Genomic DNA, 14,657 nt, shown 5'->3' with positions numbered 1-14,657 from the left:
ATTGTGATAATTTTATTAAAACTTTACCAAAGTAGATCGGTAAAAATTACTGAGTTCTATGGTGTTACCATTGAGCTAGAAACACGGTAAATTTTTCCATATTCTGGTACTTTTGACCATATTTTTTTATCAATAGCTTGTAAAAATTATTTTCTATACAGAACATTTTACTGATAATATTACAATAAAATTCTTAACAGGTTACAAACATTAACGGGTAAAGTAACTTTAGATTTAAATGGCATTAAAAAATATCAATGTTTATCAATAGAAGTTTGCAATAAACAGAGGTACCTGACGAGTATATGAAGTATTATTATTTAAGAATTAGGATTAAAAGCTTTTATTGCTGAGAGAACAACACTGTTTTGAAATCAAAGGATTTGAAAATAGCGTTTTAAGATTCAAATAACATTTTAATCAAAGGTAATTTGTGTTGAGAAATAAGCATCAAGAGGCATTGTTATATTAAGGAATGAAGATGGATTACTTTTTTTAAATATAAGGGTTACCCATGCGTTATTATCGATATTACGATAATACTAACACTAACGATAGCAACGATACCATTCATGGTTATAAATGAAGGAAAGAGAAGTGCATCAAAGAATGCCTGTAACTTATTAACTAGTTCTCATGAGAGCATTTAAAGTGAAGGCAAAGCTTTGTTAGGGTGAGTTTAGAAAAATTAAACAGGAAGTAATATTGGTCAGAAATTGATTGCACCATTCATTTGCTTATACAAAGTTGTTGCACGGAGGTGTCACGAATCGTAAACACTTTAATAATCCTTAAACATCAACGGGAGATTTTATTTTAATTTTATGACCGCCGTTGAACAGCCGACCCAATTTTTGGGTTTACGACTACTAATGTTCAACGCCGTAGTCTTGTAATTTTGAACCAATCCAGAAGACAAGGAAACTCCTGGATCGGTACCCCCAGAGGTATTGATATCAACGGAAGATTATGATGCTTGCTTGCCCTGGGTTTTAGCAGATTTGATGTTGATGTACGCCTTTCTTGAAACTTTTTACAGCCTAGTTACGTCATAGCCGTTTGTCGTAGACCAGGGAAGGCGAACTAATGGCACGCGTGCCATTTATGGCACGCTACACAATATTTTGGGCCCGCCACCGATCACAATTGTTATTGCACTATGAATTGTTATTACACAAATGTCACACACTATGAAACTTTGTAACAATTAAATTAAAATTCACAAAAAAACAAAATAATAAGCAATTATTAATAAAAAAATTAACAATTAATGCTAAAAAACAATTAATAACCATAAAAAACAAGCTAACAATTAATAACTAGCAAAAAAATCATCAGTCCTGCTTAAACTAATATCTTACAACCTATAAGTCATTTGTCATTTAATCTGCAATAACAGAAGTCCCACTGATGCTACTTTAAGTTGAATTACGCGTATAACTGAGACATTGCAAAATGTATTTTCTTTTCAATGTAAATAAAGAGTTTTAAGTTGATATTATTTAGTATTATTATTTTCCCAATAATCATGAAGTCAAAATTATTTGACGGCACGTCTGTGGTTTCATTAAACAATTTTTTAGAAAAAATGGCACGTTGGTGTATAAAGGTTCGCCACCCCTGTCCTGGACAGTGTTTGCCACGAATCAATGCCCAAGAATAAATGCTTGCACCGTGCGCAAAATATGCCACAAAAATCTTACTTCAGCGTATTGTTCTGTTTTAAACGCATAAATCTTATTTCGACTTTACATTCACTTTAAATACTCTACTGCGAGCTGATCAATAAAATGCTGCCATCGCTGCTGTATTTTTGATGCTATCACGACTGTCCACTTTCCATAAACCCAAATTTTATACAGGCACACTTAAGTCTTTTAGAGTTGTTCAAAGTATAAAAATTCGACAATAACATTTCGAAATATACACAAAAAAATTATTTTTTTCATTCTCGAATGGGTATGTAGAAGTCTAGCAATGAAGGGCTCTTGACAAAAATTAAAATCAAATGGTATGAGAAAAAAAATTCTTTATCTAGTGAGAAACAAAAATAAATAAATAAAATAATAAGATGAACTATCGAAATATGTAACCCTAAAAATAATAAATAAATAATTAAAACTCTCTGGATTTTCATTGAAAGAGTCATAGATGAAAAAAATAATTTTGGGTGATAACAGGCATTTCGGTAGAATAATAAACAGATTTTTAAGCAATATAAATGCACGTGACATTTAAAACATCATGCGACATTATTATTTTTCATTCAAGTTACACTATCATCAGGTTTGAACGACAGAGATTCGAGAAAAATGCGCCTTATGTTTGAGTAATTCGTTCAATGGTTTTAGTAAGGTTCCGCTGCATTCGCTTCTTTCTCTAGTACGAGAAGAAATTAAAAAATATTGTTTGTTTAATTTTTTTATCAAATATTTGGAGTGGCATTATTCTTTAAAGTAAAAAGATACAAAAATTATTTTGAAGTACGCATTCCAATAAAAAGAGTGCCATAAAAATCACCATTTGCTATGTCAATGCAAACTGCGGTCAAATGAACGAGACGCAATAAAATCATAGACGGATTTAAACATTTTAAAACTTAGTAGGAATTATCCTCCTAAATAATATTTAAGTTGATTGCCAGGCCAAAAGAACTAATTTTATGCATTAAAAAAAAGATTAAGAAGTGATGATTTTCATAATCTTTCCTCAATTTTTTTACCACTTACTTTAATTTCTTTTAATTTAATTTCGTTTTTTTTTTTAATTCTGGAATTTTGATGCACTATAATTATTCTAATACTATAATTGACTATAAGGCAATATAACGCGTCTTGATTCACTATAATTAATTTTCTTTTCTCAGCTTATTTACGTGCCATAAACGATGCTTGAAATGATATCTAATCTTCCCTTTTTTGATCGGAAAATAAACAACTTGTGATAAGCGATTGCTAAAATAAATGACTACTTAAATTGCATGCAAAAATTGTAATATGCATAATTATTTCAACGAGGACAATTTATTTGACTAAGTCGACGAAAGTCATTGTTCTTTTGGCTATACTTAAGATTTGATTTACATTTTAACTTGTGTAATTATTTCAAAATGACCTGACTTTACTTTCCTTAGTTGACGGACTGCAACTTTCTTTCGTTTTAAATATTCTTTAAATGACAAGCAAAAATTATTACTTATTATTACAACAATGAAAATTTATTTCATTTCAGAATTTGCTTGTTTACTTGTCTTACTTGTTTTCTGAATTGAAAAAGGCAATACTTTTTTTTTGTTTCAAATTCTCACATGTGTTTACGCTGCTCTAAAAAGTTACAAGGCACTCAGTTTTACACTTTTCAAACTTTTTATTTGCACTTTAAAAATGATACTTTAGAAATAAACAATAATTTAAAAAATTTAATCTTTTTTTTTATCAGAATACAAATTAGTAGTGTAGAGCAATCAAATTAAATCATTATAGTTAAATTTCATATAAAAAATGAAAATTTTATATTTATTCCAACACTTATAATTTCTTAATTTTTTGCTGATGAAAAAAACCGTTAAAATTTTTTCTAACCAACTCGTTCATGCAATCTTTAAAAAATACATGTTTTCCAAACAAGGAGCTGCATTTTAAACTTTTTATTCACACTTAATAAATGGTAATTTAAAAAATATCTAATCTGTTCTTTTCTTATTACTTGTGATAAGCGATAGTTAAATAAATAATTTTGAAATTTATTTCAACAATATCAATTCATTTGGCTTACTTTCCTAAGTCAATTAAGGTAATATTTTCTTTTGTTTTTTTAAAAACTTTTACTAGTCTAATTATTTCAACAATGACAATTGATATAACTCACTTTCCTAAGATAAAGAATTTATTTGTTTTAAATATCATTTAAAAATTGTAAAGTTTTATAATTATTTCAGCAATGAAGACTCATTTGACTTACATTCCTAAGTTGATGAAGGAAATCTATATATATTTTTTGTTTGTAGATACTATTTAAATTACATTTAAGATTTCCAACTTTTATAATTATTTCAACAATGATAATTTATGTGACTTACTTTCCTAAGTTACTGAAGGAGCTACTTTTCTTTGTTTTAAATATGAATCAAATTAAAAATTGTAACTTTTATAATTATTTCAACAATGATAATTTACTTGACTTACTCTAAGTTGACGAAAGAAATACTTTTTTTTGTTTTGTTTTAAATTCCTCTCCTACTCGTTTATGCAGCAGCCTTCAAAAATAAAGTTACCTCTGTCTTCCAGACAAGGCGCTCTGTCATCCAGCAGCTGTTGTGCATTAGCATATAAGAAAAGATATCTCGAAAGCTATCTCTGCTTCTATTTTGCGTAAGGTGTTTGCTTTCAATGCCAACTTCCTTCTAATTTCGTAAAAAGATAGTTGAGAGGAAATTATTCCGAATTCTAGATGTGTAAGATATGTATGCATATATGAGTCATATTGATAAGACTTCCGAATTACTCCGGCTTCCATGATATATTCAAAGCTATTTCAAGTACCTGTGTTTTCTAGCTATAATAAAATCCTTCTTAGGGCCTCTCTTTATGCACTTTGACTTAGAGATGTCTTTCGGAAGAAAATAAACAAAACTTTGTTTACAAGTGTTATGCGTAGACTGAGGTACTGATCCGTTTCGACATTTTGATATAGGTGCGGTTAACGATTTTCAACTTTACACTCGTTTCTATTAGAGAAAAGGAATTATAAATTATTAATTTGTATGAGTTAATTTTAGTTTGTCAAACGAATTAGGGAATTCTAGACCATTGATTCGAAATCGTCCACTGATTCATTTTGCCACTTATTCAAATCAGTGAAATGACTCTAATCAACAATAAAGATTACATTATGAAAAATTCAGAATCAAATTACTGTACCGGCACTTAGGGTGCAACAGCCATAAAATCCATTTGTACTGTAAAATATTATGCCATACTTTTTACAGTAACTGTTATTTAATTAGAGTAATTCTGTGATTTTAATTTAATTATAACAGTATATCAGTTTTTTTTATTCCGAAACAAGTTCTGGTAAAAAAGGATTTTACAGTTTTACTGCAAAATCCTTTTTTACCAGAACTTGTAAAAGTACTGGCATTCAGAAGTATCAACGTTCTGAATGCCGGTACTTTTTACCGTAATTTGATCTGAAATTTTTTATGGTGTAGTTAAGAACAAAAAATCTGACTCATTGATTCAAATTTGTATAAACTAGTTGATTCGAAGTAGTGATGCAAATCAGCTTACCAATCGATTGACCTCTTGAATTTAGTTATTTTGTATAATTGTTTCAATAAAATAATATTTTGACTTACACGGTACTATTTCAGCCAGAAAAAAATGGACTGATTCTAAACCAAAGTAAAACAGAATCTAACGATTTATGTAGATAGATATGAGAGGAATAATATTAAAGACCATTTAAAAAAGCTATAAATTATTTGTTTGTGGAATTTTTTTAAGGCTTTTATCACTTGAAATTAAAGCACACTGCTTATAAAACAATTCTGCATTCACATTTTCCATAACAACTGTAATAAAAGTAGATTTTAGTTAATGTCTAAATAACTACAAAGCAGGGAAAATATTAGTAACTGGTAGCAGGCTTTAAAAGATTTTAGAATCATGCTTCGAACTTGCTTGACATAAATTATTTTAATCAATGATTGTTTATTTTATAGGTCTAGACTCCCTGCTCCGTCCTCTACAAAGAAAGATGTCAATCTTTTCAGTATTCTCAAAAATAGCATCGGAAAAGTAAGTAATTTCAATATATATATATATATATATATATATATATATATATATATATATATATATATATATATATATATATATATATATATATATATATATATATATATATATATATATATATATATATATATATATATATATATATATATATATATATATATATATATATATATAATAACAGGACTACATCCCTGTTATCATTGTTGTATTCACCTTTAATAATTCAGTCGTAAGCCATAATAAGTTCTCAAAAGGTTTATTTAAAGGTAGGTTGGTGGTTATAACAGTTCACATCCACACTCCACAAGGGAGGGAGTGTGGACAAAACTCACTCCTGATGGTTTCGGCAGATCTTTTATGGAACACGTTAATCAGCAAGAGACAAGCGAAAACAATCTCTCCCGCATTAAATACAAACAGAGAATGATGTAAACCGGTTCCAGTCGTACATACATGGTAACTCTACGCATTATGGAAAATCATTTAATGCTTCTTAATATGTAAGAGAAAAAGGGACAAGATTCTAAAAATAACTCCTCCTTTGAAATATAAATCTAATTATAATTCAATGGTATGTTTTCAGCCTTGAAGTCCCAAAATAGAATTTCTACACCTATTCTTTACCGAAGACATTTTATGAAAACGAAAGAGTTTTAATGGTTTAATTAATACAAAAGTATTTATAATTTTTGTATTATATATATATATATATATATATATATATATATATATATATATATATATATATATATATATATATATATATATATATATATATATATATATATATATATATATATATATATATATATATATATATATATATATATATATATATATATATATATATATATATATATATATATATATATATATATACACTGGTTATCATAAATTAAGGAAAATTCACAAAAATCGCGATAACTCAAGAAATTACACATGGAATTTTATGAAACTTACCCACAATATACAACACATAGTAAGGTATTAAACAACATAAAAAGAAATTATCAGACATTAATAGTAGTATAGAAATTAGCACATGTATAAAATAAACAAATTGGAAGTATCGGTTTGCAATAGAAAAAGTACCTTTAATATGGAATATGATTGCCTCTAGAAGCAATACAGCACAAACAGCGATGTGTGATGCTTTCAATTATGCGGTCTATCAGTTCAATAGGAAGTGAGAGCCATTGCTCTTGTAAAGCAGTTGCAAGCGTGGCAAGGGTCTGAGGGGGCGGATTGATGGCAGATACACGCCTCCCTAGAGCATCCCAAACGTGCTCGATAGGATTCAAGTCCGGGGATCGAGCTGGCCACTCCATGCGAGTAATTGTTTCCTGTTGAAGATAATCATCAACAATGCGAGCTCTGTGTGGTCTTGCATTATCGTCCTGTAACAGGAAGCAATCACCAATTGCCCCGGCATATGGGCGCACATAAGCATCAAGGATGTTGTCTCGATAAACCTGAGCATTCACGGTTCCCCTTGGAAAGACATGGAGGTATGTGCGCCCTCCTAAGGATATGCCTCCCCAAACACAGACACTGCCTCTTCCGTATGCATCTCTTTCACGGATGTTTGATGGATGATAACGGGTCCCAGGTTCTCTCCATATCAAATAACGTCTACTGTCACTTTCTAGACTAAACCTGGACTCATCCGTAAAGAGAACAGGCCTCCATTGATCTGACGTCCAGTGGACATGTTGTCGGGCCCACTGCAAACGGTCTCTCCTATGGCGTGATGTGAGCGGCACGCAAATGGCTGGTCGTCTCGCATACAGACCACCTTCGTGGAGCCTTCTGCGCACAGTTGACGTTGACACCAACCTTCCGGTGGCTGCAGCAAGAGAGGATCTAAGATGTGTCGGAGTAGCGGTTCTATTCCTGCGTGCACTTAATGTCAAATATCGGTCATCGGCACTGGTCGTAACAGTTGGCCGTCCTTGACTGAACCTCCTAGATGCCGAATCTGTGGTTTGAAATTGCCTCCAAAGTCTATGAACCACAGATGGACTCACATTTAGCCATCTGGCCACTTCTGATTGACTCTGCCCTGCCTCTAGTCTCCCGATGGCTCTCCATCGTAGTTCTTCAGGCAAATGATGCCTAGAGGTCATTATTACGAATTGGCTATCTCAGATTTTCAATGTCGCAATCACAGTAAAATTTGTGTGCTTTCTCTCAAACTTGGACTTTTATGCTCCAGGCAGATGACGTAAGCCGAGTGCAGCGCCACTAATTTGCATATTGCAATTTTACTCAGCTACTCTTAGTGGACAACATATGCAAATTTTGCACGGTTTGGCTTACTTTTGAAAGAGTTATCGCTATTTTTGTGATTTTTCCTTAATTTATGATAACCAGTGTATATATATGTGTGTGTGTGTGTGTGTGTGTGTGCAAAGAAAATATAAAACAAAATAAATTATCACCTGCCGTGAAACTGAAAATAATACTACCACAGCAAGAAAAATCCTAAAAGCAGAAACAGGAAGTAGCATCCAAAACTTCACAAAAGAAAACACTCATAAAAGAATTAGCACTATAAAGGAAACTGAAGCAAATGCACTGACAAAAAACGTAGCGTCAAGGGGGGGGGGGCATAGCCACGTAGTTAGCACAGGAGCAGTTTCTGCATTTGGTGGTAAAATACTACAAAAAATAATAAATAAATAAAATTAAACATAAACTCAATCTCGGAAGAAGGATAAGAAAAAACTGACGGCAAGTTAGATGATGAAGATCAGATACTGAGATCCCGAAAATCGAAGTATAAGTACATAAATTTAACAGAGGGGAAATAAGATTTTTCGAATGTGAGTCAAGGGTCAGAGGCCACAGATACAGTTTTCACAGAGAAGTTAGGGAGAACAAGAAAACTCCAAGTCTTCTTCAGGAACAACAGGAGCAAATCATTTTTTTATTACTCATCTTACTCCTTTTTTTATTTCGATAAAAGAGATTTGTTTTATTATTATGTAAATCATAGGTTCACAAACTTTTTTCGCCCCCCCCACTTTTCAAAAAAAACAAAAACAATTTTCAATAATTCTCCCCTAAAAAAACTTTTTTAATATTTTCGATCTAATACATTTAATTATACAGCTAATTTATTAAAAATTTCTACTGACCTACTAATTTTTTTTCTTTTACATTTGATTTTTTTAGCAAAATTTCTTTCATGAAATGAATTTACTGTATCTAATTTCGGTTTAAGTGAAGTAATCAATTAAATATTAAAAATTTGAATGATAAATTTTTGCATTAACATAACATAACGTAACATAACATAGCATAACACAACATAACATAACATAACATAACATAACATAACATAACATAACACAACGTAACATAACATAGCATAACAAACAGCGTTAACCTCCAAAACATAAATGAACAACATATTTCATATAGGTTTGGGAAAAATAATTGTGTTAAACTACTATCTTTTTTCTGGTACATACGGTTCTAGGTGAAACATATTTGAAAATGTATTCAGTCATTTATAAGCTGTAACTATTAAAAATGGTAAGCTTATAGAGATAAAGAATGCGGAAAAAGTTAAAATACCTCAAATCTCTAGTGAAACAAAATTTGATTCATTGTTTAAGATGTTAAATTAAATCTAAGTCAAATGGAAATATTCATGTGAACTCATTTTTAAAGATTACTGAGAAGTTGATATAACATTTGTAAGGATAGCGATATCATCCTGTATATTTATTTGGAAACTACTAAAGTACCCTCGTAATGGAGATAATTTTGAGATAGGTTTTCATTGTAATGCTTAAATTCAAAATTAAACATTTCTTTAATACTCACAATTGCATTTTTTTAGAACAACAAAGTAAATTTAAATTTCTTTAATCCCTTCACCGACCGGTGGAAAGAGAAAGAAGAGCTTCTTCAGGCCCGTACACTGCTAGTTAGTAAGCACTAAAGAATACGTATACGTACTAAAACGAGTTGCAATACGAGATCATCCATGTGATCTTGGATCGTTTGAATCAGAAACACTCGTTTCATATGTGATACAACTTGTGCCTTGAAGGGAGAATCGCGCGATCACGTATCCTAAAGGGATCAAACGTATGAAGATTAGTGATAAATCGGAATTTAAAAAGTATTGGAAGGATCTCTCAGAATTCAAATTTCCCACCAAATTAATTAGCTCTTTATTTCCTGAAAAAATAAGAGACTTACTCTAAATCACAAAAATATCGACAAAGATAAAGCACCATTTATTGTATAAAATCAAGAAAAAAATGTTTAAAAAAAATAAGGGTCCAAGAATAATCATATGGAAAATCATATTTTTCCAGACACTCACGAAAAATGATTAAAGTTAAATGATACCATCGGGATATTGAACCAGAATACGGTTCAACTTTTGTAACCTTAATAACCTTAATTAAAGCAAGTTTTCGTCAAAGGCAAACCACAGTACAGGTAAATAAAGTTTAAGAAGTACCATGATATGTTTTAACTTTCAAATAATTTCAAATAAATACTCAAATAAAGGTCGAAAAGAATTTGAACAATAGTATGGTTTAATGTAATCCAAAAGTTTTAATTATGATTTTTTCAAAAACTATCTGTGCTGAATTTGTTGAAATAATAAAAAAAAATCTGCAGCATCACATTGTAAAAAATTACGGTATTAAGTACCGTTACTTTAGGTGCCTTATCCGCAAAATCAATTTTTTTTCATACCACGATAGAAAACCGCACCATACTTTATACAGCACTTTTTACAGTAACATTTATTTAATTAAAGTGATTCAATGTTTTTACGGCAGTTATTACTGTAAATATTACGGTATATCAGATTTTTGTTCGTAATATGTTCCAGTAAAAATAGATTTTACCGTATAAATACCGTATTTTTCACTGTGTAGATTTTCCTGTGTTTATCCAAATTCTGTTTATATAGAAAAGATTATTTTTTAATACCTCTTCTAAAAAACTGTAGTGAGGGCAATAAAATGTTTTCATAATTAGGCTTAGTTTTTAAATGAATACCTCTGTCTTGAGTGGAAAAAAAATATTTGTAGAGCAGGTAATGGAATTTTTCAAAAGTTTTTATCTCTTTTCGGGAACATGAAACGAAAAGATTTAAGAGCACCTAAATGTGTAAAATAAATTTCGCGAAAAATGATTTCTATTTTTATCACGAGTACCTTTAAGTGTCTTCCCTAGACTCGCGTATTCCGTTTAATGACCAAAGATTCTTTTTAGTTCCCCATTTTCTAACACTCTTTTCAATACATTTTTTTCTTATTCCGTTTAAACTATTCCCTACAACCTGATAATATTTCACGCCTTTTTCCCGATTTCTTTTTTTCGAGTTTCTATTATTTATCGTTGTTTTCTTCAAGATTCTTTCATTTTCTGTAATTTATAGAAAGTTTATTTCTTTTCAGACTTTCTGACTAAAACTCGTTTTGACTTCCTAAAAACTGCTCTAAAATTTTCATAATGAATAAACAAGAAAATGAACTTAATGTTTGTTAGAAGATAAGTTCTGTACAAACTTTCATTCAGACCATGATGGGAATTATAATTTACTTGTTTATAAAGAAAAAAAATAAAATGACAGTACTTCAATACGTTTGCATACACTATTAGTGAATTTAGGATCAAATTGCGTTTAAAAGTTTTTGCAATGTCTGTCTGTCTGCTGCCTGTCTGCCTGCCTACCTGTCTGTCTGTCTATCTATCTATATCTCTCTATATCTATCTATCTATATCTCTCTATATCTATCTATCTATATCTATCCATCTATATCTATCTATCTATATCTATATATCTATATCTATCTATCTATCTATATCTATCTATCTATCTATATCTATCTATATCTATCTACCTATCTATCTATCTATATCTATCTATCTATATCTATCTATCTATATCTATCTATCTATATCTATCTATCTATATCTATCTATCTATCTATATCTGTCTATCTATCTATCTACATCTATCTATATCTATATCTATCTATATCTATCTATCTATATCTATCTATCTGTCTATCTATCTATCTACATCTATCTATCTATCTATCTACATCTATCTATCTATCTATATCTATATCTATCTATATCTATCTATATATCTATATACATATATAATAGTTTTTTTTGACTCCTTCATTTAGTAAATTATTTTTGGGCCGTGCGTCATCAAACCTCGTGCGCCCCCCGCTCCTCTGGGATAGCAGGGGTGTTATTTACGCCTCTAGATGAACAAAACGTAATATACATTGTTGAGCGGTTAAACAATTAAACAAAAATGTTTTTTTTAAAACTAAAATATATCAAATAGTATGTTTTATTTAAAATATATCAACATTTAAAATAATGTCCATTTATTATCTCTCATTATTGAAAAGCTTAGAGGAAGAAAGTGGTTGCTTATTGGAAAAAAACATTATATCAGAAACCATTAAGATCGTTCATATATTATGTCACACAAATTTTCTAATATATTTGACCCCCTTCCTCCCATTTGTTACAAAATATCACACTTCACCATACCCCCCTTGTCAAATTATCAAGCTATATTATAAAAACAAATCATAGCGATTCAGAATCCAAACACATGCACAGTGGGCTAGCATCCAAGGTTTCGTGGTCAAAATTAGTATTTCGATAAAATTTGTTTCAAAATTTGGAGGGTTTTATTCAGGGGTTCTTTTGTGCAGGTAAATTGAATTCATTGTTGAAATTGTGAAATACACTAAAAATACCCCAAAAAACAAAATGGCGGCTGAATATGGCGAGCAAGAAAAAAAATAATAATACAGTACGTTTAAATAATTAAATATAGCAATGAAAATATAATAATTTTCGTAACATACTTTTTGTTTTTCGGCATACTTAGTCCACCTTTGTAATACGGGCAAAATGGGGCAGGTTTTTTCGAAAGAAGAAACATCAAAGAAGACAACAAAAAAAAGTTTAGCTAATTACCTCGTGGAACTTTTTGGAACTAAGTTTCTAAAGTCATTCAAACTTTGTAAAATGTCAAATGATAAGATATAAACTATAGGTTTGTCAAGAGTATTAACTAATCCAACAAATTGAAAAATTGTACTATATTTTCGGACTAATTACTCTGATAAAAATGTAACAGTAAGGTGAAATTCTTATAAATATTTCTGAAATAAAAATTAAAAAATTACATTAAATTTTTTTTTAAGCTTATTTTTCATTACATTGCACTCTCGTCGGTCTAAAAAGTAAATTATAATGTTCGGAATGATTATGAATACTTAATTTAGGCTATATTAAAACTGCCAACACATATTTTAGTTGAAAATTTAATTTTTGACTTTTGGCCAAAGATCATGGTCTTCTGGTCCACAGTGACATGCTATAAATAATATTTCATACTTTATTTTAAATTTTTTTGTTTTAATGATATTTATAAGTGTACCAACAACAATGATTAATGAAATGCTGGGACATGAGCTTACTTTGATAAAAAATATGAAAAAAAGTATAAAAACTGAAGTTATGAAAAATATTTATTTAACTGACTGGAGCCAGGATGGCTCAGGGGATAGAGCACACTTCTTCCAATGAGGCGACTCAGGATCAAATCTTAGCTTTGGCTGGTTGATACAAATTCTGCTTCCGGCTCGCACCTATCACAGTGCTGACATAAATAACCTCAGTAGTAGACGGGTCATGGTTTAGAATCCCCTTGCCGTAGGGCAAACTGTGGCAGGTTTTCGCAGTTTTCCTCTCCATGTAACGCAAATGCAGTATACTCCACGAAGGCTAGTTTCTCTCAACGCTTGATCCAGGAGTTTATTTGACATCTGGATTGATTTCAAAATTGGAATGCTACTGTGCTTTCGTCATTGATAGTTGTTAACTCTGAATTGGGTCGGAGCTTTAACACCGGTAATAAAATAAAATTAATTGACTTTAAGTATTTTTAAGTTGACCAAAATGTATGGTGTCACACTACTTGTTATTCCTCCCTCTTGTCACAATTTTCGATCACTCTCCCTATCCTTCCAGGAGGGACACCATTTGTGAAAGGCCTTAATTATAAAATAAAGCAATTTTAACTCTTCTGTATTTTTTTAAAAATATATTTTAATAAATATTAGGTTTTGTTTACATTACAATTTATGCGAAATATTAAATCTGCTCCTGCCATTTTCATACCGATTCTCTAATAAAAAAATTAATTGAATGATTTTTTCAAAGATAAATACTATTACTTGAAATAACAATTTAAAAGTGGGGGAAAAATTATTACACATAACTATCCGAAGTTTAATCAGTATTTGATTTTTAGAGCATTTCTTAATGCTCTATTTCAAAAAGCAGAAATTACTTGAAATTTTAATTAAAAAGAAGAAATTATTTATTTTTTAGAATTAAAAATATATATAGATCTTTTACTGCAACTTTGCCTGAAGAACTCAACAATCATCATGTTAAAATATATTTTAAAGTAGTAAGCAAGTATTTAAATATGAATGAATTCTAACTTTATCAAGTTAATGTGAGTTGTTGCTTTAGGACCAGAATGTCCAAAAGAAAAAGAAAAAACTATTTTGAGAAAAGCTATTAATATAGTTATTTTATCTCATATTTGAATTTTATGCTCTTTTTTTATATCATCTCGAGTTACAAACAAATATCCACACTTATTACTTACGAAAAGTTTTATCTTTGAATTTTATTGCCAACAGAAATTTTTTTTCTTCTGGAAAATACGATCTAAAACAAAATATTCTTTGTTTTCTTTATTGTTTATAAAAATGTTTTTTGGCATTCCAAATATGGAACTAAATTCAATTACGCGGGAAATATGCAAAT

At 30.0% G+C, this 14,657-nt stretch overlaps 2 protein-coding genes across 4 annotated transcripts in view; one reads left to right on the top strand and one right to left on the bottom strand.

Annotated features, from left to right (window-relative positions):
• fray (oxidative stress responsive kinase frayed) overlaps positions 1-4,404 on the bottom strand; it is a 103,551-nt gene extending 99,147 nt beyond the window's left edge. The window contains exon 1 of one of the 3 annotated variants that reach the window (XM_071184593.2): positions 4,185-4,404. The gene's annotated coding sequence lies outside the window, so the exon portion shown is untranslated. Of the gene's footprint in view, positions 1-4,078 lie in introns of all 3 variants that reach the window. The other 2 variants (XM_071184595.2, XM_071184600.2) reach the window with 2 other exon arrangements.
• The window catches only part of LOC107454872 (oxysterol-binding protein-related protein 2), a 108,175-nt gene that overhangs the window by 29,033 nt on the left and 64,485 nt on the right, over positions 1-14,657 (top strand). The window contains exon 2 of the mRNA XM_087159976.1: positions 5,723-5,798. Coding sequence (XP_087016102.1) covers positions 5,723-5,798 — 76 coding nt within the window. The remainder of the gene's footprint in view (positions 1-5,722; positions 5,799-14,657) is intronic.

The sequence above is a fragment of the Parasteatoda tepidariorum genome, chromosome 3 (assembly GCF_982258835.1).
Source record: "Parasteatoda tepidariorum strain Cologne lab strain chromosome 3, Ptep-v5.0, whole genome shotgun sequence".
Taxonomy (NCBI): Eukaryota; Metazoa; Arthropoda; class Arachnida; order Araneae; family Theridiidae; genus Parasteatoda; species Parasteatoda tepidariorum.
Note: the sequence above shows the minus strand (reverse complement) of the source record. Positions and strands in the feature narration are given on the sequence as shown.